This window comes from Carcharodon carcharias, chromosome 21 (genome assembly GCF_017639515.1).
Source record: "Carcharodon carcharias isolate sCarCar2 chromosome 21, sCarCar2.pri, whole genome shotgun sequence".
Taxonomy (NCBI): domain Eukaryota; kingdom Metazoa; phylum Chordata; class Chondrichthyes; order Lamniformes; family Lamnidae; genus Carcharodon; species Carcharodon carcharias.
The window spans coordinates 62,368,685-62,392,456 of record NC_054487.1 but is presented as its reverse complement, the minus strand read 5'-3'; the positions used below and the strand labels follow the sequence as shown (position 1 = coordinate 62,392,456).

At 41.9% G+C, this 23,772-nt stretch overlaps 1 protein-coding gene across 4 annotated transcripts in view; it reads right to left on the bottom strand.

Annotated features, from left to right (window-relative positions):
- Positions 1-23,772, bottom strand: part of LOC121292910 (small integral membrane protein 29-like) — a 108,084-nt gene that overhangs the window by 30,634 nt on the left and 53,678 nt on the right. For all 4 annotated transcript variants that reach the window (XR_005946371.1, XR_005946370.1, XM_041215379.1 and 1 more), the window contains 2 exons: positions 18,555-18,927; positions 18,425-18,450 (listed from right to left, as the gene is read on the bottom strand). Coding sequence is in view for 2 of the 4 variants with exons in the window: in XM_041215379.1 (XP_041071313.1) it covers positions 18,425-18,450; positions 18,555-18,668 (140 nt within the window). In the remaining 2 variants the exon portion in view is untranslated. Of the gene's footprint in view, positions 1-18,424; positions 18,451-18,554; positions 18,928-23,772 lie in introns of those variants that run through there.

Genomic DNA, 23,772 nt, shown 5'->3' with positions numbered 1-23,772 from the left:
ACCTTTTTAAAAATGAAATAAGTGTGTTTATTTTCAGATTCTACTGTTGAGATTTTACATCTTCACAAAGCAGAATAGAAGGATTTGAATTTGTATTATATCAAATAGTCAATATAGTTGATACCACTGAATAGCTTGCAACAACCATAGCAAGCCAGACATAAAGTGCTAACGTAGTTACATAATAATATGTAATCTTCCTGTATTAGCTAAAAATAAATTTAAGCTTCCTGAGCATATTTGGCCATATCCTGCACATTTTCCCTATACACGATGAAAGTATATGCCAGATGGCAAGAGTACGGAACTGTGACCCTCAAAAGGTAAGTGCAATGAAAACAGCAATATCAGCTCAACACTATATTTAGTTTAATCTTTTACCTTTGTCATTTTTCAACATTAATAGATGACATTGGGGGAGAGGGGGGCTGGGCGGAAAGACCGGTGGTGGGATCACAAATGCTGGAAATAAAAGGGTCGTTACTCATTCTTTTCCCTGCATTGCTGTGGAAATATTTGGTGAATAATTTTTAACTGTTATTAGCATTTAGTTTGGATTCAGATCGGGGATTAAAATCTGCTAATATGCTGGGAGCAAGTGCCACACCTATGATTGGTCAATGCTGACCACTTGCAGCAATAAAATAAATTGGCCATTTCAAGGATATACTAACAGCTTTAGGCAGATGAGTGCCTAAAGTTGGATACTGGGACCTTAAATGAAGGAAGAAGCATCGAAAGGCAGATGAGCTAGTCCTTGAATTAATTAATGACATCCACAACCTGCAGGCTGTGATGGAGCTGCAGTATAGAATAAATCAATGAAGGAGCAACGACAGATAATCCAAAACCAGGGTCCCTGCCTTACAAGGTGTGGTGGACAGTCACAGGAGCTCTTACAATAATCGACTGGTGATGATAATGGTTATTTAGCTACAAAAGAGAAAAGTAGGTGATTGTAACAAATTTATCAGATAGCGGGGGGGGGGGGGGGGGGGGGGGGGGTGTGGGGGGAGGACACAGAAGTAGCAGAGTAGCACTATGGCACTTTGAATATCTCAGTTTTCCAACAGTCTGTACAAATTTGGAATCACAATGTTTATGCCAAGGTACTAGATAAAAGAAAGACTTGCATTTATATAGCGCTTTTCACAATCACCATATGTTTCAAGGTGCTTTACAGCCAATGAAGTATTTTTTGAAGTGTAGTCACTGTTGTAATGTAGCCAATACGCACACAGCAAACTCCCACAAACCAGATAATCTGTTATGCATAGTCCCTTATAGCAATTTGTTCTTTCAGCAATATAAACTTTAACAAATTCCTGCTCAAACTTTTATTTTCAGCTTTCTATGAATTGATTACTGATTTCAAGATGTTTGTCACAGTTGCAGTGTTTTTGGCTGTTTCAACATTTGGATGTCTAGAACATTTAAGGAGCACTAGCAGAACTGATTGATTGACTGTGCTGGAGAGAGAGGATGTCCTGGAGTGGTCAAGGACAGAATCTATTTGGTTACAATTAAGAAAAAGTAGCAGTACCATGAAGTGTATTCTAAAGCCACACTAGTGGCTACAGTGTGCTACAGATGAGCAGTTTTGCAGCGAAACTGCAGAGAAGTGCAAGAACAAGAGTAGTGATAATGGGGGAGTTTAATTATTCTAATATAAACTGGGATAGTGATAGTGTAAAGAGCAGAGAAGGGTTGGAGCTTCTGAAGTCTGTTTAGGAAAATTTTCTTGATCAGTACAATTCCACCCAATGAGGAAGGATGCATGGCTGGAGCTGGTTCTTGCCGAATAAGGTGGATCAAGTGGATCATCTGTCACTAGAGGAACATTTCAGCAACAGCGATGGTGGGATCATTAGGTTTAGATTAACTATGGAAAAGGATGAGGGGCAGTCTGGAATAAAACTACTTAATTGGAGGAGAGCCAATTTCAGTGGGTTGAGAATGGATATATCTTGGGTAAATGGGAGTCAAAGAATTGAAGGAAAACTATAATTGAACAAAGGGCTGCTTTTAAAGAGGAAATAGTTCAACTACAGTCAAGGTACATTGTCACAAGGGGGAAAGATAGGGTAACCAAAGCCAGAGCTCCTTAGCCGACGATAAAGATAGAAAGTTAAATGAAACAGAGAAAGATGTGACGGATGTCAAATTTGTTATACAAGTGAGAATCATGCTGAATCAGAGGGGATGTAAAAAAAGAATATAAGAGGGGCAAAGACAGAATAGCAGCAGAGGCTGGCAGCCAGCATAAAAGGGAATTCTAAAGTCTGCTATCAATAGTGGGCAGCTTTTAATGGAAGTGATGGGGGTCTCGCCCACGGGTTGGAGAGTTGGCGAGAACCCTGCATCACTTCTTTTCGGGAAGGCCCACCGAATTAAGTCCAATCAGGCACTTAATTAGGCAGCGGCAGGCCTCTCCAAGATCAAGGGCCCCAAGGTGGAAGTTCCTACAGGCAAGAGCTGTCAGCCAGAAGCCGGCAGCTCTGCATTACTTACCACCACCACCAGGGAAGTGGTAGCTGCTGCTGGTGGTACTACATTAAAGCGCATGGGATTGGGGGTAGTGTATTGAGATGGATAGAAAACTGGTTGGCAGACAGGAAACAAAGAGTAGGAATAAATGGTTCTTTTTCCAAATGGCAGGCAGTGACTAGTGGGGCACCACAGGGATCGGTACTGGGACCCTAGTTACTCACAATATATATCAGTGATTTAGATGAGGGTATTAAATGTAATATCGCCAAATTTGCAGATGACACAAAGCTGGGTGGGAGGGTGAGCTGTGGAGGATGCAGAGATGCTTCAGTGTGATTTGGACAAGATGAGTGAGTGGGCAAATGCATGGCAGATGCAGTATAATGTGGATAAATGGGAGGTTATCCATTTTGGTAGCAAAAATGGGAAAGCAGATTATCTGAATTGCTGAATGTGCAACGAGCCCTGGGTGTCCTTGTACACCAGTTGCTGAAGGTAAGCATGCCGATGCAGCAGGCGTTAAAGAAGGCAAATGGTATGTTGGCCTTCATAGCCAGAGGATTCGAGTACAGGAACAGGGATGTCTTGCTGCAATTGTACAGGGCCTTGGTGAGACCACGCCTGGAATATTGTGTGCAGTTTTGGTCTCCTTATCTGAGGAAGGATGTATTTGCTCTAGAGGGAGTGCAGTGAAGGTTTACCTGACTGATTCCTGGGATGACAGGACTGACATATGAGGAGAGATTGAGTAGATTAGGATTATATTCGTTGGAGTTCAGAAGAATGAAGAGGGATCTCATAGAAACCTATAAAATTCTAACAGGACTAGACAGGGTAGATGCAGGAAGGATGTTCCCGATGGTGGGGGAGTCCAGAACCAGGGGCCACAGTCTGAGGACATGGGGTGGACCATTTAAGACTGAGATGAGGAGAAATTTCTTCACCCAGAGAGTGGTGAGCCTGTAGAGTTCGTTACCACAGAAATTAGTTGAGACCAAAACATTGTATGTTTTCAAGAAGGAGTTAGATATAGCTCTTGGGGTGAAAAGGATCAAAGGGTATGGGGAGAAAGTGGGAGCAGCTATGAGTTGGATGATCAGCCATGATCATAATGAATGGTGGAGCAGTCTCGAAGGGCTGATTGGCCTACTCCTGCCCCTAGTTTCTATGTTTCTAACCACCTGGGGCCTAGGATTGCCAATGGATCCAGGCATTGGTGAGTGATGGATGGTGGTGGGGGGAGGTTTGGGAGGCTGCGGGGGCCATGGGGCAGAGGGATAGGGTCGGCAACACAGGCAGGAGTTTGGTCTCAGTGGGCCCCCTTCCTGATGCCAGGTCCCTCAATCAGGCACTGAGTGCTTTTGAACAAGGGACCCACTCCCCCTCCCACAGCAGCCCGCAAGCAACCCCAAGTTGGTTTGCTTTTCGACATTCTGGCATGGTGAGTCTCCAATTCATTGCTGGGTGAATACCAGCAGCAATTGGATGAGACCCTTAAGTGGGCATTAATTGCCCAATTAAGGGCATCAATTGGCAGGGGGCAGGTAGGCTGTCCATGGGCTTTCCTGCCACAGACTTAATAGGAGCAGTGGTGCGAAGGCTGCAGGCTCTTCAGCGCCAACCCTCCACCTGATTAAATACCTCCCCCCTATGAAACTCGCCACAAGGGAGGGCATTAAATTCCTCCTAGTATGAGGACAAGACGTGGAGGGGTTGAACCAATTAGGGATCAAAAGGGAGACATACATGGATGCAAAGAGGTTGGCTGAGGTACTAAATTAAGACTTTGCATCGGTCTTAAAGAGGATGCTGACAAAGTCACAGTGAAGGAGGAAATAGTCCAGATACTAGATGGGCTAAAATTGATAAAGAGCAGGTACTTAAAATGAATAAGTCACCAGAACCTGATGAAATGAATCTGACAATGCTGTGGAAAATAGGGGTGGAAATTGTGGAGGTACTGTCCATAATCTTCCAATCCTCCTTAGATATAACAGAGGCCCCAAAGGGCTGGAGAATTGCAAATGTTACACCCTTGTTAAAAAAAAGTGTAAGAATAAACCCAGCAAACTACAGGCCAGTCAGTTTAACCTCAGTGTTGGAAATGATAATCCAGGACAAAATTATCACTTGGACAAATATGAAAACTAGCACAAATTTGTTAAAGGCAAATTGTGATTAACTAACTCGATTGAGTTTTTTTGAGGAGGTAACAGAAAGGGGTTAATGAGGATAATGTGGTTGCTATGGTATATATGGACTTCCAAAAAATTGATAAAGTGTCACGTAATAGGCTTGGCAGCAAAGCTGAAGCCTGTGGAATAAAGAGAGACAGTGGCTGCATGGATATGAAGTTGGATGAGTGACAGGCAACAGAATGGCAGTGAACTGCTTTTTTTCAAACTGGAGGAAGGAGTACAGTGGCATTCACCAGGGTTGGTACTAGGACCAATGCTTTTCTTGGTACATATTAATGACTTAGACTTGGGTATACAGGGCACAATTTCAAAATTTGCAGATCAGATAGAACTTGGAACTATAATAAAATGGGAGGATAGTGGTAGGCTTTAAGAGGACATAAGGAAAGGCTGGTGAAATGGGCAAATAAGTGGCAGATGCAATTTAATGCAGAGAAATGCGATATATTTTGGTAGGGAGAATTAGCAGAAGCAATATAAACTAAAGGGTACAATTCTATAGGATGGTGCAGGAACAGAGTGATATCGGGGTGTATGTGCACAAATTGGTGAAGTTGGCAGGGCAGGTTGAGAAAGTGAAATTATAATTAAGTGCCCCTGCAAAAACTTCTTTTCCCTCATTTTTCATTCACGGGATATGGGCGTTGCTGGCTGGTCCAGCATTTATTGCCCATCCCTAATTGCCCTTGAAAAGGTGGTAGTGAGTTGCCTTCTTGAACCACTATAGTCCATGAGGTGTAGGAATAGCCACAGCGCTGTTAGGGTGGGAGTTCTGAGATTTTGACACAGTGATGGAACAGTGGTATATTTCCAAGTCAGGATGGAGACTGGCTTGGAGGGGAACTTCCAGATGGTGGTATTCCCATCTATCTGCTGCCCTTGTCCTTCTTGATGGTAGTGGTCATGTATTTGGAAGGTGCCAAGAAACCTTGGTGAGTTCCTGTAGTGCATCTTGTAGAGATGCTGCCACTATGCGTCAGCGGTGGAGGGAGTGAATGTTTGTGGATGGGGGGGCCAAACGGGTTGCTTTGTCCTGAATGGTGTCAGGCTTCTTGAGTGTTGCTGGGAGCTGTATTCATCCAGGTAAGTGGAGAGTATTCCATCACACTCCTGACTTGTGTCTTGTAGGTGATGGACGTACTTTGAGGAGTCAGGAGGTGAGTCACTCACCGCAGGATTCCTAGCCTCTGACCTGCTCTTGCAGCCACAGTATTTATAGTTCAGTTCAATTTCTGGTCAATGGTAATGCTCAAGATGTTGATAGTGCGGGATTCAGTGATAGTAGTGCCACTGAATGTCAAGGGGTGATAGTTACATTCTCTCTTGTTGGAGATGGTCATTGTCAGGCACTTGTGAGCTGCGAATGTTGCTTGCCAGTTGGCAACTCAAGCCTGGATATTGTTCAGGTCTTGCTGCATTTAGTCATGGACTGCTTCAGTATCTGAGTTGTCGGGAATGGTGTTGAACATTGTGTAATCATCAGCGAACATCCCCACTTCTGACCTTATGATGGGAGGAAGGTCATTGGTGAAGTAGCTGCAGATTGTTGTGCCTCAGACACTGCCCTGAGGAACTCTTGCAGTGATGTCCTGGAACTGAGATGATTGACCTCCAACAAACACAACCATCTTCCTTGGTGCTATGTATTACTCCAACCAGCAGAGAGTTTTCCCCCGATTCCCATTGACTGGAGTTTTACTAGGGTTCCTTGATGCCACATTCAGTCAAATACTGCCTTGATTAAAGGGCAGTCACTCTCACCTCATCTCTGGAGTTCAACTCTTTTGTCCATGTTTGAACCAAAGCTATAATGAGGTCAGGAGCTGAGTGATCCTGGCGGAAGCCAAACTGAGCATCAATGAGCAGGCTATTGCTAAGTAAATGCAGCTTGATGACACTGTTGATAACCCCTTCCATCACTTTACTGATATCGAGAGGAGACCAATGGGACGGTAATTAGCCAGGTTGGATTGGTCCTGCATTTTGTCTACAGGACGTACCTGGGCAATTTTCCACATTGCTGGGTAGATGCCAGTTTTGTAGCTGTATTGGAACAGCTGGGCTAGGGGCGTGGCAAGTTCTTGAGCACAAGTTTTCAGTTCTATTGCTGTAATGTTGTCAGGACCCATAGTCTTTGCAGTATCCAGTGCCTTCAGCTGTCTTCTGATACCATGTGGAATGAATCAAATTGGCTGAAGAATGGTATCTGGGGACCTCAGGAGAAGGCTGAGATGGATCTTCTGAAGCAAATGCTTCAGCCCTATCTTTTGCACTGAGGTGCTGGACTCCCCCATCATTGAGGATGGGGATATTTGTGGAGCCTCACCCTCCAGTGAGTTAATTGTCCACTACCATTCATGACTGGATGTGGCAGGATTGAAGAGCTTAGATCTGATCCATTGTTTGTGGAATCACTTAGCTTTGTCTATCACTTGCTGCTTATTCGGCATGCAAGTAGTCCTGTGTTGTAACTTCACCAGGTTTACACCTTATTTTTAGGTATGCCTGATGCTGCTCCTGGCCAGCCCTCCTGCAGTCTTCATTGAACCAGGGTTGATCCCTGGCTTGGTGGTAATGGCGAGTCGGGGATATGCCAGGCCCCGAGGTTACAGATTGTGGTTGAGTACAATTCGGCTGCTGCTGATAGCTCTCAGCACCTCATGGATGCCCAATCTCGAGTTGCAAGATCTATGTGAAATCTATGCAATTCAACACAATGGTAGTGCCACACAAGGGGATAAAGGGGAGCTTGCAGACATACTGTACTTGGATTTCCAGAAGGCATTTGATAAGGTGCCACATCAAAGATTGCTATGGAAAAAAAAAAGCACATGGTGTAGTGGGTAACGTGTTAGCATGCTTAGAAGATTGGCTGGTTGGCAAAAAGCAGAGAGTATGCATAAATGGGTCTTTTCCTGATTGGCAGGATGTGACAAGTGGCAGCCCACAGGTGTGCGCTGGAGCCTCAACATTTTACGATTTACATCAATGACTTAGATGACGAGATTGAAGATATGGCAGCTAAATTTGCAGATGACACAAAAGTAGGAAAGTATGTTGTGAAGAGCACATGAGGAGGCTGAGATGGATATAGATAGGTTGAGTGAATGGGCAAAGATCTGGCAAATGGAGTTTAATGTGGGGAAAATGTGAAGTTGTTCACTTTGGCAGGAAGAACAAAAAAGCAGAGTATTACTTAAATGGAGAACGGCTGCATAATTCTGAGGGTGTAGAGGGATCTAGGTGTTCTAATACATGAATCACAAAAAGTTAGTATGCAGGTACAGCAAGTAATTAAGGCGGCTATTTATTATGAGCGGGATTGAACATAAAAGTAAGGATGTTATGCTTCAGTTATACTGGGCATTGGTGAGACTGCACCTCCAAAACTAAGTGCAGTTTTGGTCTCCTTACTTAAGGATGTAAATGCATTGGAGGCAGTTCAAAGGAAGTTTACTAGATTGATACCTGGAATGAGTGGGTTGTCTTATAAGGAAAGGTTGGACACACTGGGCTTGTTTCCACTGAAGTTTAGAAGTGTGAGGAGTGATTTGATTGAAGTATACAAGGTCCTGAAAGGCCTTGACAAGGTGGACGTGGAAAGGATGTTTCCTCTTGTGGGTGAATCCAGAACCAGGGGGCACTGTTTTAAAATTAGGGGTCACCCTTTAGGTGAGGAGAAATTTTTTCTTGGAGGGTTGTGTGACTTTGGAATTCTCTGCCTCAGAAGGTGGGTGGAGGCTGGTCATTGAACATTTTTAAGGCAGAGGTTGATTGATTCCCTTGCCTAATAAGAACCTAAGGTTATCGGGGTTAGATGGGAATGTGGAAATCGAAACATAAGATGATCAGCAGTGATCTCATTGAATAGCAGAGCAAGCTTGAGGTGCCAAATGGTCTACTCCTGTTCCTAATTCTTATGTTCTTAACATGGTGGAGGTAATCCTCAATGTGAAGACAGGACTTTGTCTCCACAAGGACTGCACGGTTCTCACTCCCACTGATACTGTCATGGACCGATGCATCTGCAGCAGGCAGGTGGTGAGGATGAGCTTTTCCCTCTTGTTGGTTCCTTCACCAGCTGACTCACAGCAATGTCCTTTAAGAATTGGCCAGCTTGGTCTGTAGTGATGCTACTGAGCCAGTCTTGGTGATGGATATTGAAGCCCCCAGCCAGGGTACATTCTGCACCCTTGCACCCTCAGTGCTTCCTCCAAGCGGTGTTCAACATGAGGAGTACATGTTCAACATGATGTCATGATGTTGAGGACTACCAGGACAATTCCCTCCCAACTGTATGCCACTGTACCGCCACCTCTAGTGGCTCTGTCCTGGGACATTGTTTGTAAGGCATGATTCTGTGAGTATGTCTATGTCAGGCTGTTGTTTGACTGGACTGCGAGACAGCTCTCCCAATTTTGGCACAAGCCCCCAGAAGTTAGTAAGGAGGACTCTGCAGGGTCAACAGGGCTGAGTTTGCCGTTGTTTCCGGTGCCTGGGTCGATGCCAGGTGGTCCGTTTGGTTTAATTCCTTATTGACTTGTTTTTAGCGGTTTGATACAACTAAGTGTTGCTCAGCATTTCAGAGGAAGTCAACCATATTGCTGTGGGTCTGGAGTCACACGTAGGCCAGGCTGGGTAAGGCTGCAGATTTCCTTCCCTGTAGGGCATTAATGAACCAGATGGTTTTTTTTGACAATCAACAATGGTTTCATGGTCATCATTAGACTTTATTGAATTCAAATTCCACCATCTACCATGGTAGGATTCAAACCACCCAGAGCACTACCCTAGGTTTCTGGATTACTAGTCTGGTGACAATACCACTATGCCACCGCCTCCTCATTACTAATCATCTGTGATACCATTCTGCACACAACAGCCTGCGGAGCAAGTGTTGGCAGCTTCATAGAAAAGATTCTTTCCATTGCGAGCCAGAAATAGAAGACTGTCACTAATAAATACGATTAGGAATTCAGGAGAAACATCTTTAGCCAGAGAGTGGCTAGAATGCAGAACTCACTACCACAAGGAATAGTTGAGGTGACTAGTATAGATGCATTTAAGGGGAAGCTAGATGAGCACGAGAAAAGAATACAAGGACATTGTCACAGACAGAATTTGTGCTTCTTTGTTCATGATCATTCATTTGTGTATGAGGGCTGTGTTTTTCTACCCTCAGGGCAAGAATCTCAATTAAATCATTCTAGCAGCAAAGTTTTTAGGTTTTAAAATAAAGTATGCTATTTATTATCACACAAACATACCCCAGATTTTAAAAAATGCGACATCTCACTCACTCATCTCACACTCAATCCCGCATGCAGAAAGATTAGATATAGATGAAGGTAAATCAATACCATTGCAACTTATAATTATCTCAGTCTCTTTCATAGCAGGCCTGTAATTTCTTAGAAAGTGATGCTTTAAAGTTGAAGTGAAAGAAGTGTGGTAAAGCGAAGGATTCTCAGTAAACTGCGAGATTTTCATTGAAATTCTAGGGGGTTGGTTCTCTGGCGAGCTCTCAGCTGGAACAGTTTGTAGGGAGTCCTTCTCCCATTTTCAAGGTATTGCTGTTTATTACCTTGGCTACTTGGATGACTAGCAGCTGGTTCAATGGCTTTCGGTGGAATTCTCTCCCTGCCAGCAGCTTTTGAAAGCAGGCAACTAAAATGGCTTCATCACGTGACTTCTACAAGTTCAAAGTCCTTTTTCCAAACAAAGGGTGATGTGTTGATTACACATTCTATGTTGTTGTTTGACACCTTGAGCCAGTGTCTTTGTACTAGATTGACCCAGTCAATTGATAATACCCTTTTGAATTAGTTTCAGGAAAAGGCACTGATTTAACATCAGTCTGAAATGTCCCTTTGGTTTCCTCTTGAAATAGGAGAGCAGTTTCAATCCACAGAAGAAGTCTGTGATCCTTGGGCAGCCATCTTTTACAATCATTTGAGGTCAGTTTTTAAAATATAAAAATTAGTCTGAAGTTCAGAATATAATGGGACATGGCAATATAATGGAGTTAGATGAAGTGGGGGGGTGGGGGGGGAGCCGTTAGCATGTCAGGCCAAACGGCCAGTTTCTGTGCTAAGTATTATGTAGTTACATAATCACCACCAAGCTTGACCCTATCACAAAACATATATGAATGAGGACAGCCATTCAGCCAGATGGGGGAGGTGCTGATGCAGTGGTATTGCCAATGGATTAGTAATATAGAAACCCAGGGTAATGCTCTGAGGAAGCGGGTTTAAATCCCACCGTGGCACATGGTGAAATTTGAATTCAATAAAAAAATCTGGAATGAGTCTAATAACGACCATAAAACAATTGTGGTAAAAACCCATCTGGTTCACTAATGTCCTTTAGGAAAGAAATCTGCTGTCCTTACCTGGTCTGGTCTATATATGACTCCAGACCCACAGCAATGTGGTTGACTCTTAAATCCGTCTGAAATGGCCTAGCAAGTCAATCAGTTCTCAAAGGCAATTAGGGATGAGCAATAAATGCTGGCCTAGCCAGCAATGCCTCCATCAAATAAAATAAAATCTATCCAGAGAGATTCTACAGTCCTCCCATTGCTGCAATTAATTGTTTCTTGAATGATTCTATGGTTTTTGCTTCCACTGTGCTATTGAGTGTTGAACTCTTTTCCTAAAAATTGTCTTAATACCAGTTCTAAATTTTCCTCTTATTCATTTGAACCTGCATCCATCCCCCTGTCATCTTGCAATTTAAATTAAAATACTATTCCAGATTTACCTTTATTTCGTTAAGGTCATCTCTCAGACACCACCTTTTCAGGCTAGTGGCTCCAAATTCCTCCAGCTTTTCTTCATTACTCATAGCAGAGTACTTTAAAATCTCCTTTGTTTCTCAATGACTAGAAATGGGCATTGTTCTAAAAATACAGTCTGTGTAATGCACTGTAAAGTTCGATCATGATTTCCTCGTGACTTTTAATCTACTGTTTTATTATATAGTTCAACATTTTATTGGCTTTTTTTAATTGCTGCTCTACATTGATGAGATTTATTGAGTCCACTAAAATCTTTGGCCTCTTTCAACTTCATCCTTTGCTCGGTCAACGCCTTTCATGGCATATACGTGTTGTCCATCTTCCACCCTATGTATAATACCGTATACTCATCTGCATAAAAATTATTTACTATTGATCTGCCCTAAAATTTTGTCTAATTCAATCTATGTCTATATTCCCTAATGCCCGTCATAGCTTGATATTGTTTGCATATTTGACCATATTGGATTTATTTTTTTTTGTTGCCTAGAACCCATGCAGTACCTCTCTGCGCATTGACATGGCTCCTTTAACACGTATCCATTTTTCTAGCTTAGGGCCAATTTTGTAATTATACCCAAATTCTACCTTGAATGCTTACAGCTTTAAGGTTAGCTAGTAGTCTTTCATGCAGAATCTAATCAAATATCTTTTAGTCATTCGGTAATACAGAACTTGAGTATTGCTGAAAAAAAAAAGAGACATGCCTAAGCTTTTCATCTTGCACTCATCAGGACACTCACAAGAATAACAATAAGGGGAAGACAATTTATACTGTATGGGAAGAGAGTGTCATGGACAGAATTTGTGTTTCTTTGATCATGATCAGTATGTTTGTGTACGAGGGGTCTGTTTTTCTACCCTCAGAGTGAGAATCTCAATTAAATAATTCCAGCAGCAAGGTTTTTGAGAGTTTTAAAATAAAGGTTATTTATTATCACACACTTGCCCCAGGTTTTTAAAATCATGACATCTCACTCACTCATCTCACACCTACTCCCACATGCAGCAAGATTAGATACGGGTGAAGGTAAAACAATACCTTTGCAACTTATAATTATGTCAGTCTCTTTTGTGGCAGGCCTGTAATTTCTTCGATGGAAGTGATGCTTTAAAGTTGAAGTGAAAGTCTGGTAAAATGAATGATTCTCAGTAAACTGCGAGGATTCCATGGAGAATGTACCACTGATGGTGATTGAAAGTTAACTGCCAAGCATTGTTTGAAATTTAAACCAGGCAGCTTGACAATCTTGGCAGTTAACTTTCAGTCACCATCAGTGGTGCATTCTCCTTGGCAACGTCCCTTGCCAACCAATCAGCACTCTCTTCACACACAGTATAAATTGTTGTCTGCCCCTTATATTGGTATCCTTGCGCGTGTCCTGATGAGTGCAAGGCAAAAAGCTTAGATGTCTCTTTTTTCAGCAATACTCAAATATATTTTGGAAGCCTAAGTACACTACAATGTCATTAGCTTTAGCCAGTACTTCTGGGATGTCACTTCAATAAAGAAGTCAAGAAGGTGCTCACTCAACCTCTATAAAAGTGTAAATCCAATGATGAGGAAGTGAGAAGCACTGGATAGTTACCAACAACAGCAACCCCAGTCAATATTCCTTCCCCAAACAAACAATTCAAAGAACAAATGAAGTGCCCTATCACTACTTCAGCTAAGATCAGCTAATTCACCACAGAACAGGAAGTTAACTTGGCCTTCTTAGTCTGTATGGTGATACTCAATCCCTTAATCAGTTCTGCCATCAGGGAAGCAAAGAAACATGCCTTTGAGTGGCTCTGCATTATAAACATGCCATAGTAATTGGTTAGGGATAAATTGTGACTTAATAAAGACTTGCATATCATGTACAGTATGTGAACAGAGATTTGGGTCAATGAGAGTTTATAAATTGTACTTGGACAATCACCTGTACACCACTTTTAAAGTTTTAAGTTGAATATAAAGAAGTTATTTCCATTTTTGCTTCCTTTGTGAATCATATACATGACATCATTTGAAGGCACTTTATTTTCTTAACCATATGATTTTAGTAATATACTTGTCTTTTAAATCAGTAACAAATAAGTGTCATGTCTTGTTAGGCTTCTACTTAGCAGATTGTGATGTTCAACAACTTTATATTGGTCTTCCAATCAAATACTTTATATCTGTATTGCAATTTATAGTTTAAAATTTTCCAATTCTGAAATCTTAAGTAAATCTGCGCTTTCAAAGGCATTTAAAAAAAAAACAATAGCCTGACTGTCAAATGCAAAGGCTGAAATCACCACAGTTGAGATAATGCTGCACTACAAATCTTCAGTTCAAATCATATAATTAGATCACAGAGGCCTACTATCCAGCATGCTGTGAATCAGTGGCTAAATACAAAATTAGCTTCGTGATCTCCATCTGTAAGATTATGAGGAACACAGAGTGGAGTATGTTTCAGGGACAAATACATCTTGAAGAAATAACAGACAAGTCCAATGCAGTAGATGTGGTGCACATGGACATTCAGAAGGCATTTGATAAGATGTCATATTACTCTTAACAAAGGTTAGGGAGAGTAGAACAATAAGTCACAATTGGAGTACTGTGTGCAGTTCTGGTCTCCATACTACAAAAAACAAATTGAAACACTGGGAAAAATACAGAAAAAAATTACACAGATGTCACCAGAAATGAGAGGATGCAATTGTGAGGAAAGACTGCACAGGCTTGGGCTCTTCACTCTGGAAAAGAGGAGACCTGAAAGATGTCTTTAAATTATTTATTTTTTATTCATTCATGCAATTTGGTATTGCTGGCAAGGCCAGCATTTATTGCCCATCCCTAATTGCCCTCAAGATGGTGATGGTGAGCAGCCTTTTTGAACCTTTGTAGTCTATGTGGTGTAGGTACACCCACAGTGCTGATAGATAGGAAGTTCCAGGATTTTGACTCAGTGCTGATGAAAGATCAGTGATATATTTCCAGGTCAGGATGATGTGTGACTTGGAGAATAATTTACAGGTATGGCCTTCCCATAGCCCTGCTGCCCTTGTTCTTCTAGGCAGTAGAGGCTGTAGAATTAGAAGGTGCTGTTGAAGGAGCTTTGCCAGGCTACAGTGGGGCATTGCTGTAATGTCGTTGTCGTAATGCACTAACCCAGCTAATGCTCTGGGGGCATGGGTTCAAATCCCACCATGACAGCAGGTGGAATTTGTATTCAGTTAATAAATTTTGAATATAAAGCTAGGTGGTAAACATCGCAGACGTGGTGCACCGGAGATGAAGGGAGTGAATTTTTAAGGATTAAACAGGATGGGGGTCAAATCAAGCAGGTTGCTTCACCCTAGAAGGTGTCAAGCTTCAAGTGTTGCTGCAGATGCACTCCTCCATGTAAGTGGGGAGTAATCCATCACACAGCTAAACTGTGCCTTGTAGATGGTGGACAGGCTTTGGGGAGCCAGGAGGTGATTTACTTATTGGAGAATACCCAGCCTCTAGCGTGCTCTTGTACCTTCAGTACTTATGTGGCTGATCTAGTTACATTTCTGGTCAATCCCCAGGATGATGATAGTAGGGAATTCAGTGATGATAATGCCATGGAATGTCAAAGGGAGATGATTAGATGCTCTCTTGCTGAAGATAGTCATTGCCTGGCACTTGTGTGGCACAAATGTTACTTGTCACTTATCAGCCCAAGCCTGAATGTTGTTCAAATCTTGCTGCATGCAGGCACGGACTGCTTCATTATCTGAGGAATTATGAATGGAACTGATTATTATTGTGATGGGAGTCAATTGTGACATGGAGAAACTTTCTCTCTATTCTTGCAGGCGTCTAGAACAAGGGGACATGAATGCAAAATGACACTAATATATGAAATTAATGGAAATTAAAGGGGAGACAGTGGCAAAGTGGTAATGTTGCTATAGTAATCCACCAACCCAGCTAATGCTCTGGGAACATGGGTTCAAATCCCACCATGACAGCAGGTAGAATTTGTATTCAGTTAATAAATCTCAAATTTAAAGCTAGTCTCACTAATGGTGACCATGAAACTATCATCGTTTATTGTAAAAACCCATCTAGTTCACTAATGCCCTTTAGGGAAGGAAATCTGCCATCCTTACCTTCTCTGGCCTACATGTGACTCCAGACCCACAGCAATGCAGTTGACTATTAACTGCAAGGTCAGTTCAAGGGCAATTAGGGATGGGCAACAAATGGTGGCCTTGCCAGTGACGCCCACATCCCATGAAAGAATAAAAAAAATTTAGAAAGGATCCTGAGGGAAGGCTTGATGCATATGAAGGTGAAAGAAATAGAAGGATCTTCTAAATTGCCAAATAGCAGTGTGGGAAGGAGTAACTTGAGGAGGAGACTTATGTGAAATAAAAACATCAACCAACAGCTGAGTCAATGGGTCTTTCTCTGTATTCCAGATTCAATGCAATTTTGGAGTCATTATTATCTGCTTGTCATGGTATGAAATGCACATTAGTTCAACCATAATCCTGCATATAATCCCCTTAGAAAATAATTTTTTTGAAGTCTCATTGCACTCTCTCTTGTTTTACATCAACTACTACTCAAAACATCCCAAATGAATTATATGCTCTATAGTTTAAGTACAATGGAACAATTCAGGAAACAATACCGATCTTGATACTTGCGGCTGAATTTTAAGGAGGTATGTTTGCTCTTCCTCCCTGTCACATAAGTCAGTTTCAGACAGACCGTGTTATAAAAAGTCCCCCCAACCCCACAGCAACATGATGTCAGTGACAGTGTGAATGAGCAGAGTGTGTGACTTTCATCCCTCAGTGGGAGGAAGTCCCACCCTTGAGAGATACTGGCCAATCCAGCAGTCACAGCAACTCCAGAAGTCAGTGGTGGGTGTTACTGGAATTGCAAGCAGGCCCCAGGAAGAAAAGCAATGGATCCTGGACTAAGGTAAATCCTGGGATTTTGGGGCAGGAATGGAACTGGCATGCTAGGGAATGGGGGAAAGGGGGTTGGGGGGGATGGGTTTTGGAGGACAGATGGGGAGGGACAAAGGGATATGGATGTGTGCATCTTCTTAAGGGAGGGGGAGGGGGGTATCCTGCCCTTCCTTTCTGCCTTTTAACCAGTTAGGTTAAAAAAAAGCCTGCTTACTTCTGCCCACTTGCTCATGCCAACCATATTGTGGCATTGGCAGCATAATATTCAAGCTAATTGGCTTGTTAACAAGCTCAATTGCCCGTTAATTTTTTTTAAATTATGGGCCAGCTGCCTATTTCCCACCCACCATTTTATGGGAACTGGATTGGGGGTGGGAAAGAAAGTGGTGGGCTAGCCACCCATCATACTTTACATGCCCCCCACCCCAACGGGGGTCATAAAATCCAGCCCATGGTTAACTGGTCGAGCAACTGAATGCAATTTATATATTTAGCATTTTATTTATTTTAAAGTCATCACTATTTCTGCAGTAAGATGTTAGATCATTATTCTACATTATCACATGTTGGAATCATAGCCTCGACTATACACAATTATTCAAAAAGCTTTAGCCTCAGTAGGCAATTTTTTTTGTTATTGCAAATTTAGGTTAGGTTAGAACCACTATGTAGCAGAACCTTCTTGAAGGAACACAGCTCCCAAAAGTCTGCCACAGTGAGGCTCTGATAGCAAATACTGAACACACAGGAAGGCTAGCCACCTCCCCAACTGAAAAAGGCCATGGCAGCAATGGCAGAGACAGAAACTGAAAGGAAAATGAAGCCAAACCACAGACTCTTACTCCAAAATGCCAATTTTCAGCTAAATTTAATAAATTCGGTCATACAGCTAGTCAAATCTTTGACTCCAAAACTGAATTCTCAGTAAATGATTCAAAAGAAATTCAGTTACGAAGCAATACTTGACAGTAGATCTAAATTTAGATCCTTAAAAGACCGCGAATATTTAAAATTGCTGTAGATAGTACACTGTTTCACATCTCTTGACATTTGTATAAACAGTTTAGTTAATAACAGGATGCTCCACATCCTAAATGAAAATCACAGGCCATGTCTTCTCCTTTGTGCAAAGTAATGACTCATGTGTGTCCAAATTGCTGATGAGATCTTTCCTGTTTCATTCATAAGGAAGTTATGTCCATAGAATTATTAGACAGGAACATGAAAACATGTTATATCTAAAGACAGAAGCCAGAACCAAGCCCATTAAAAATATATAGCTATTTATCAAGGGTGGCAAATTGTTTAACAATAGAAAATTAAAGTATAAACTAACTATACCATACTTAAAGATGTTTGTTATCTGACTTTAAGCTAATGGAATTTGTCTAAAAATTACTGCTCTTCCAGTAAAATCAATAGTTATCAAAAATGTACTAAGGATTTTTTTTATTTAACACAAAAAGTAACTTGGTCTTTGATGAATCAACTGCACATTTAGCTCAATCACTTTTCATCAGGAAATCAGAGTTCCTCATATCCTGCAGGAAGGAAGTGCTGGCTGGAGCTGCTGTCAGCACTGCACTAGGCTCTTGACTCCCTCTACTTCCGACATGTGGTAATCACAGGCTCCCTGCACCACACTGATCTATTTAAAGCCTCCCTTTCCTTCACCTATTACCAGGTCATGTGTTGCAACAAAAAAGTAACATTAACATGGGCATGTAGAAGCCTACAGGGCAGAAATTAAAACAAAATAAAATCACTTTCCAACTCCAATATCTAGACTACTGCCATGATATTTGCAAAGATTATCACAAAATTCCTGGAAGAGAAACGGAAAGGCACAAAGCTCAACAGTGATTTGAGGAGCCGAGGACCTCACCTTCCCCCTCCACCATTGCTGCCATGCTAGCTTTCAAATATTTCCAATTTTTTGTTCTAATCTTGTTATAAGTCAGCAAAATCATTTCAGGAAGTTCTCCATTTAAAATGTTCTTACCTGCGTCTCTTTCGAACATACCTTATCTGGCAAAAGAAACAAACAACAAAAGATATTAAAAGTGCTATATGATATATATACCCATAAAATGGCACAGAAAACATTTAAAAGAATTTTTAAAAAATGTTACCACTGCAACTGCAATGCCAATGACAGCTATGATTGTGATGGGAATCAGCATAAATCCTAGGATTGATGCACTATGATTACTGTCAGGGGGAGTGCTGGCTGTTTGATTGGGCATGACACTTCTCCGTTTGCTGATGTGCTGAAAGTAGGTTTCCTTTTATGCTTGTGCTTGATTGGTGGTGTTTACGAAATTTTTTCTCAAAATTAAGTCCTGCAATCTTTTCATGGCGTATTTTTTGGAGTGTTGAGTACCGGAACATCCATCATCTAGTTATCATTGGGAAAAATTCAAACAGGACATGAAGCAGCTAAGGTTCCTCGTTATTCTGTTTCACCCATGGTTATGCTGTAGTCAGTCAGCATCGTCAAATAGGCTAAAAATGAATGATAGGAATAGTCAGTTTAAGACTTGTATAAGATGTGGATTTTATAAAAACCTTGTTAAACAAAGGTTCAACTATCAAGCAAGGCTATATCCATTTCGTCTTTTCAAATGCCATCATGAAAGTGCAGGGAAGCTATAAATTTCAGTGACAGATCACATTCCATAGATGCGTGCATGCACTTAACAAGAAAGGAAGATTTTGCAGCTGTCACATTGTTTATCTTTGCCTTGCAGGTACGTTTAAAGTACTACATTTACTGTTCTTGAAGAGCTTAAACAAATATGTCAGCACTCTCATGGCCTTGATTGAGGTAATATTAATAGAATAGCAATTATAAAAGCTCGGGGTGGGGTGGTGGGAAGGAAAAGAGAAACTACAGGAACCTGAATGCTGTAGTTCTTTAATGAGATGTCACTTTCTTTATACTATAATTTTGTTACTTCACCTTCCCTCCCACCCCCACACCACCTCCCAAAAATAACAGGTTCCACTGAGGTCTGTAACGTTGGCACTGTTGACCCACAGCACTTTGCACAATTGTGTACAGTAAGTCCTCACTTAAAGTTGTTGTTGTGTTCCTGAAAATCACGACTTTAAGTGAAATGCTGGTTCCCATAGGAATCAATGTTAAAACTGTAGTTAGATTCTGTAGGACCTTCCCTATCACACAAAAAATTAAACATTATACCTGCCAAGTTGAAATATTTTACATTGCTAAGTTCCTACATTGGTAAATGAAATAACTTTTATAATATGCTTAAAAAAATAAAAGTGTAACTATCAACTTACAGTACTTTCTGCTTGCCATAGATTCTGCTTCCCAAACATCCCGCTCCCTGATCCTTTTGGTCCCTCCCCAACCTCCCGAGTTGCGGCCTCTCTCCCCTCCCCAACCTCCAAGTTGCAGCCTCTCCCTTCTTCGATCCACCCTCTCACCAAACCTCCCACTCCCTGACTCAACGCCTCACCACCTCCCTCTCCTGGACCTGCCCGCCGAAGATCCAGATCCGATTGAAAGCCAGAGCTCCAATGTTGTGGAAGTGCGAGTCCCTCTGGTGCAGGACTACCTACCTGGGGCTGCTACAATCCATGCTTTTTTAAAAAAAAAAATGCACCTGCCAGCAAGGGCTCGGGAGAAAAAAAAAAACATGGATAGTAACAGCCCCAGCTTGCCACTTCTGGACCATCGGGACTCACACCTTATTATCAGAGCTCCAGCTTCGGATCAAATCTGGATCTTCAAGGAAACGCAGGTCCAGGAGAGGGAAGCGAAAGGGCAAGTCAGGGAATAGGATGTTTGGTGAGAGGTTGGATCAAGGAGGGGAGAGGCCGCAACTCGGAGGTCAGAGAGTGGAGAGGCCACTCCAAAAATGGCGCCCAAAGGGTGATGTAGGAAATGATATAAAACAAATTTCACTACACTTAACTAGATTATAGGCCCCATTAACTTACCAACATTAAAGTGAAACAACATTAAACAGGGCAATGTTAAACAAGGACTTACTGTATTCTAACAGCGAATTTTGTATACTATTTGATCAAGATCTTATGGTGTCTGCGACTCAGATCCACAGATGATTCAACAAGCTTGAATTTATATAGTGCATTTAATCACAGAATTGTTATATCACAGAAATAGAAAATATCTCAGGATGCTTCACAGAAGCATCTGAAAGATGGCCAAAATCTAGGTAAAAAGATATATTTTAAGGCAGGTCCTAAAGGAAGTGGGAGATAGAAAAGCAGGAGAGTTTAGGGAGAGAATTCCACAGCATAAAGCCTATGTGGTCGATGTCACAGATGCCAATGATGCAGTAAATGCAGAAGTGGCCAGACAGAACAGACTACTGGGGAGGGGGTGTTGGAGAGTAGGGCTTGTAGATGTTAGAGATGGAAGGGACAAGGCCATGGAAGGAATTAAATACAAGGATGTGAATTTTGAGGTATATGGGGACCAGGAGCTGGCATAGGACAATGTTATTGATGAGTGCAACTTGGGTGCAGAATAGAACACGAGCAGCAGTGTTTCAGATGACCTGCAGTTTAAGAGGATGTAGGCCTGCCAGGAGATTAGACTAGTTGAGTCTGGAGGTTATAAATGTATGTAAGGAGGAGGGCTTCAGCAGCAGATGGACTAAAGTAGGGACAAAAGTAAGCACTGTATGAAACTGGAAGTAGGTGATCTTTGTGACAGAGGATATGGGATCAGAAGCTCTGCTTGGGATCAAAGATACATTGAATCACCAACTTTAGTAACATTTTTGTGTTTACCAGAGTAATTAAATTCAATTCTTAACCGTGTTTCATTATTCATTACATATAATATTCTGTTGGGACTTCAAAAATAAATTAGCATCTATTCTCCCACTTCAAGTTTTAGCTCCATTTCAGCCCAAATTGAGGGGATCAACGTTTCCTGTGCCAATTTAAAAGGTATTTATAAGAGATTAATTTAAAGTTCCTCAACGGCATGGTGCACAAAAGCACACCCCGTTTTGTGTACTGAGTTTGTTGCTTTTAGTTAGGGTATTAATGCAGTTCCTAGAAAGCTTGGGTGCACAGAACAAACTTGTCCACAATACTATTTTGGAATCTCTTTCAGAAGCCTTATCACTGGTCTGGAAAATGGAAACATCAAATGGTCTACTATGGAGTTAAGGGACATCATTGAGCAAAGTGGAGACAGTTTGTGTATTTTATTACATTATATTTCTTGGGTCAGATAACATGTAAAATTGAAAAAGAGAACTTTCCCTGACATGAACACTTTGGTAAGTAAAAATTTTATTAAAAACACTTCTAAAAGTGTGCATGTGCAATCAAAAGAAATATATGAAGCCTTCTGAGAATTCTCCCAATTTTTAATTTGTGCGAAGCTCATTAATCTCAGCAAAGGTGGCAACTGGTGATGCTACAATTTGGCTTCAACATTCCTGGGTTATGGAATGGGGTGTGGGGATTGGTGTTGCTAAATCAACCAATGTCCTTGTTCCTAATGGTTATCAAGTGACCATTGGTGGAATATGCACTTGGCTGCCACATTTAAGAGAGGAGTGAGAAAAAATATGTTCTAACTCCTACCTGCTTGGATCCTATGCTAATCTTTTAGTCACTATGGTTCCAATAGTTTTTTTATCCATTCAAGGGATGTCGGAGTCGCTGGCTAGGTGAACATATATTGCCCAGACCTAATTGCCTTTGAAAAGGTCGTGGTGGTGAGCTGCCTTCTTGAACCACTGCAGACCTTGTGGTGTAGGTACACTCACAATGCAGGGGATGGCAGGGGGCACCGTACCCATCATCAACCCACCTCTGCTGGAATTTTACTAGTAGCAGGTGCAGTGTCAGGTGACTTACCCACCCTTGACGAATGAAGGCCCTTAAGTGGCCAATTAATGGCTACTTAGGGTTCTCTTCCTGCTGCCACTGGTATTCTACCAGCGGCTGGGAAATCTATGCTACGAATACCAAGGAAGCCTGGCTGCAGGTTTGGGAGCAGGAAGGATGTCCCTCCTGTTTGCTTAACCTATGGCCAGCAGAAAGTGCTGCCTATACTTGCTTATCTGCTCTGGTCTCCAAATTGTTGCACCACCCGTCCTTCCTCCAGAATTGCCTGACTGGCCCTAGCAAAGTTCTCCCCAGTTATCATGTACTGCAGCCTCCATCACGGTTTCTGGTTGGAGTTGGTTGCAGTCCCAGCAGTGGCCATTGCTCCCTGTGGCACTGCTAGGAATGAATAATTGCCAGTCATCTGATTGGCTGGTAGCTCTTGAAGGCAGGACATCCTCCCTCATGGGCCAAATGATATGACCACAGCCAACTAATTGCCTGACAACCGTAAAATCCAGTTGTGGTTTCCAGGTCAGTGGAGGCAGGATCAACCCTGACTTTCCAGCCAGTGTGTTGGGCCGCTGCCAGAGAGTCTGCAAAGGTATATAGATAGGTTAAGGGGGCAGGGGGTGGCGGCATAGTGTTATCATCACTGGACTAGCATTCCAGAGACCCAGGGTAATGCTCTGGGGAGCCGGGTTCAAATCCCAACACAGCAGATGGCAAAATTTGAATTCAATAAAAATCTGGAATTAAAAGTCTAGTGATGACCATGAAACCACTGCCAATTGTCATAAAAACTTATCTGGTTCACTAATGTCCTTTAGAGAAGGATATCTGGCCCACATGTGACTCAATGATTGACTCTGAAATGCCCTCTCAACAAGGTCAATTAGGGATGGACAATAAATGCTGGTCTAGCCACGGATACCCACATTCCATGAACGAATTTTTTTTTTAAATTAGGCAGCTGGATTATAACATGGGAAAATGTGAGGTTATCTATCCACTTTATTTAGAAGAATGAAAAGCAAAAAGAGAAACTACATAATGCTATGTTACAAATGGATTTGGGTGTCCTCGTAAAAATAATTAGGAAGCAAATGGGATGTAGTATAAAAGTAGGGAAGTCTTGCTACAGCTGCATGGAGCACACCTAGAGGAGTATATGCAGTTTTGGTCTTTTGGATATACTTGTATTGGAGACAGTTCAGAGAAAGATCACCAGGTTGATTCTTGGGTTGAAGGGATTGTCTTATGAAGAAAGCTTGAGCATGTTGGGCCTATATTTGTTGGAGTTTAAAAGAATAAGAGGAGATCTTATTGAACATAAGATTCTGAGGTGGCTTGATAGGGTAAAAGCTGAGAGGATGATTCTCCTTGTGGGAGAATCTGGAACCGGGGGCATCGTTTCAGAATAAGGGGATGCCCATTTAAGATGAAATGAGGAGGAATTTCTGCTGTCATGAATCTTTGCAATTCTCTACCCCAGAGAGCTGTGGA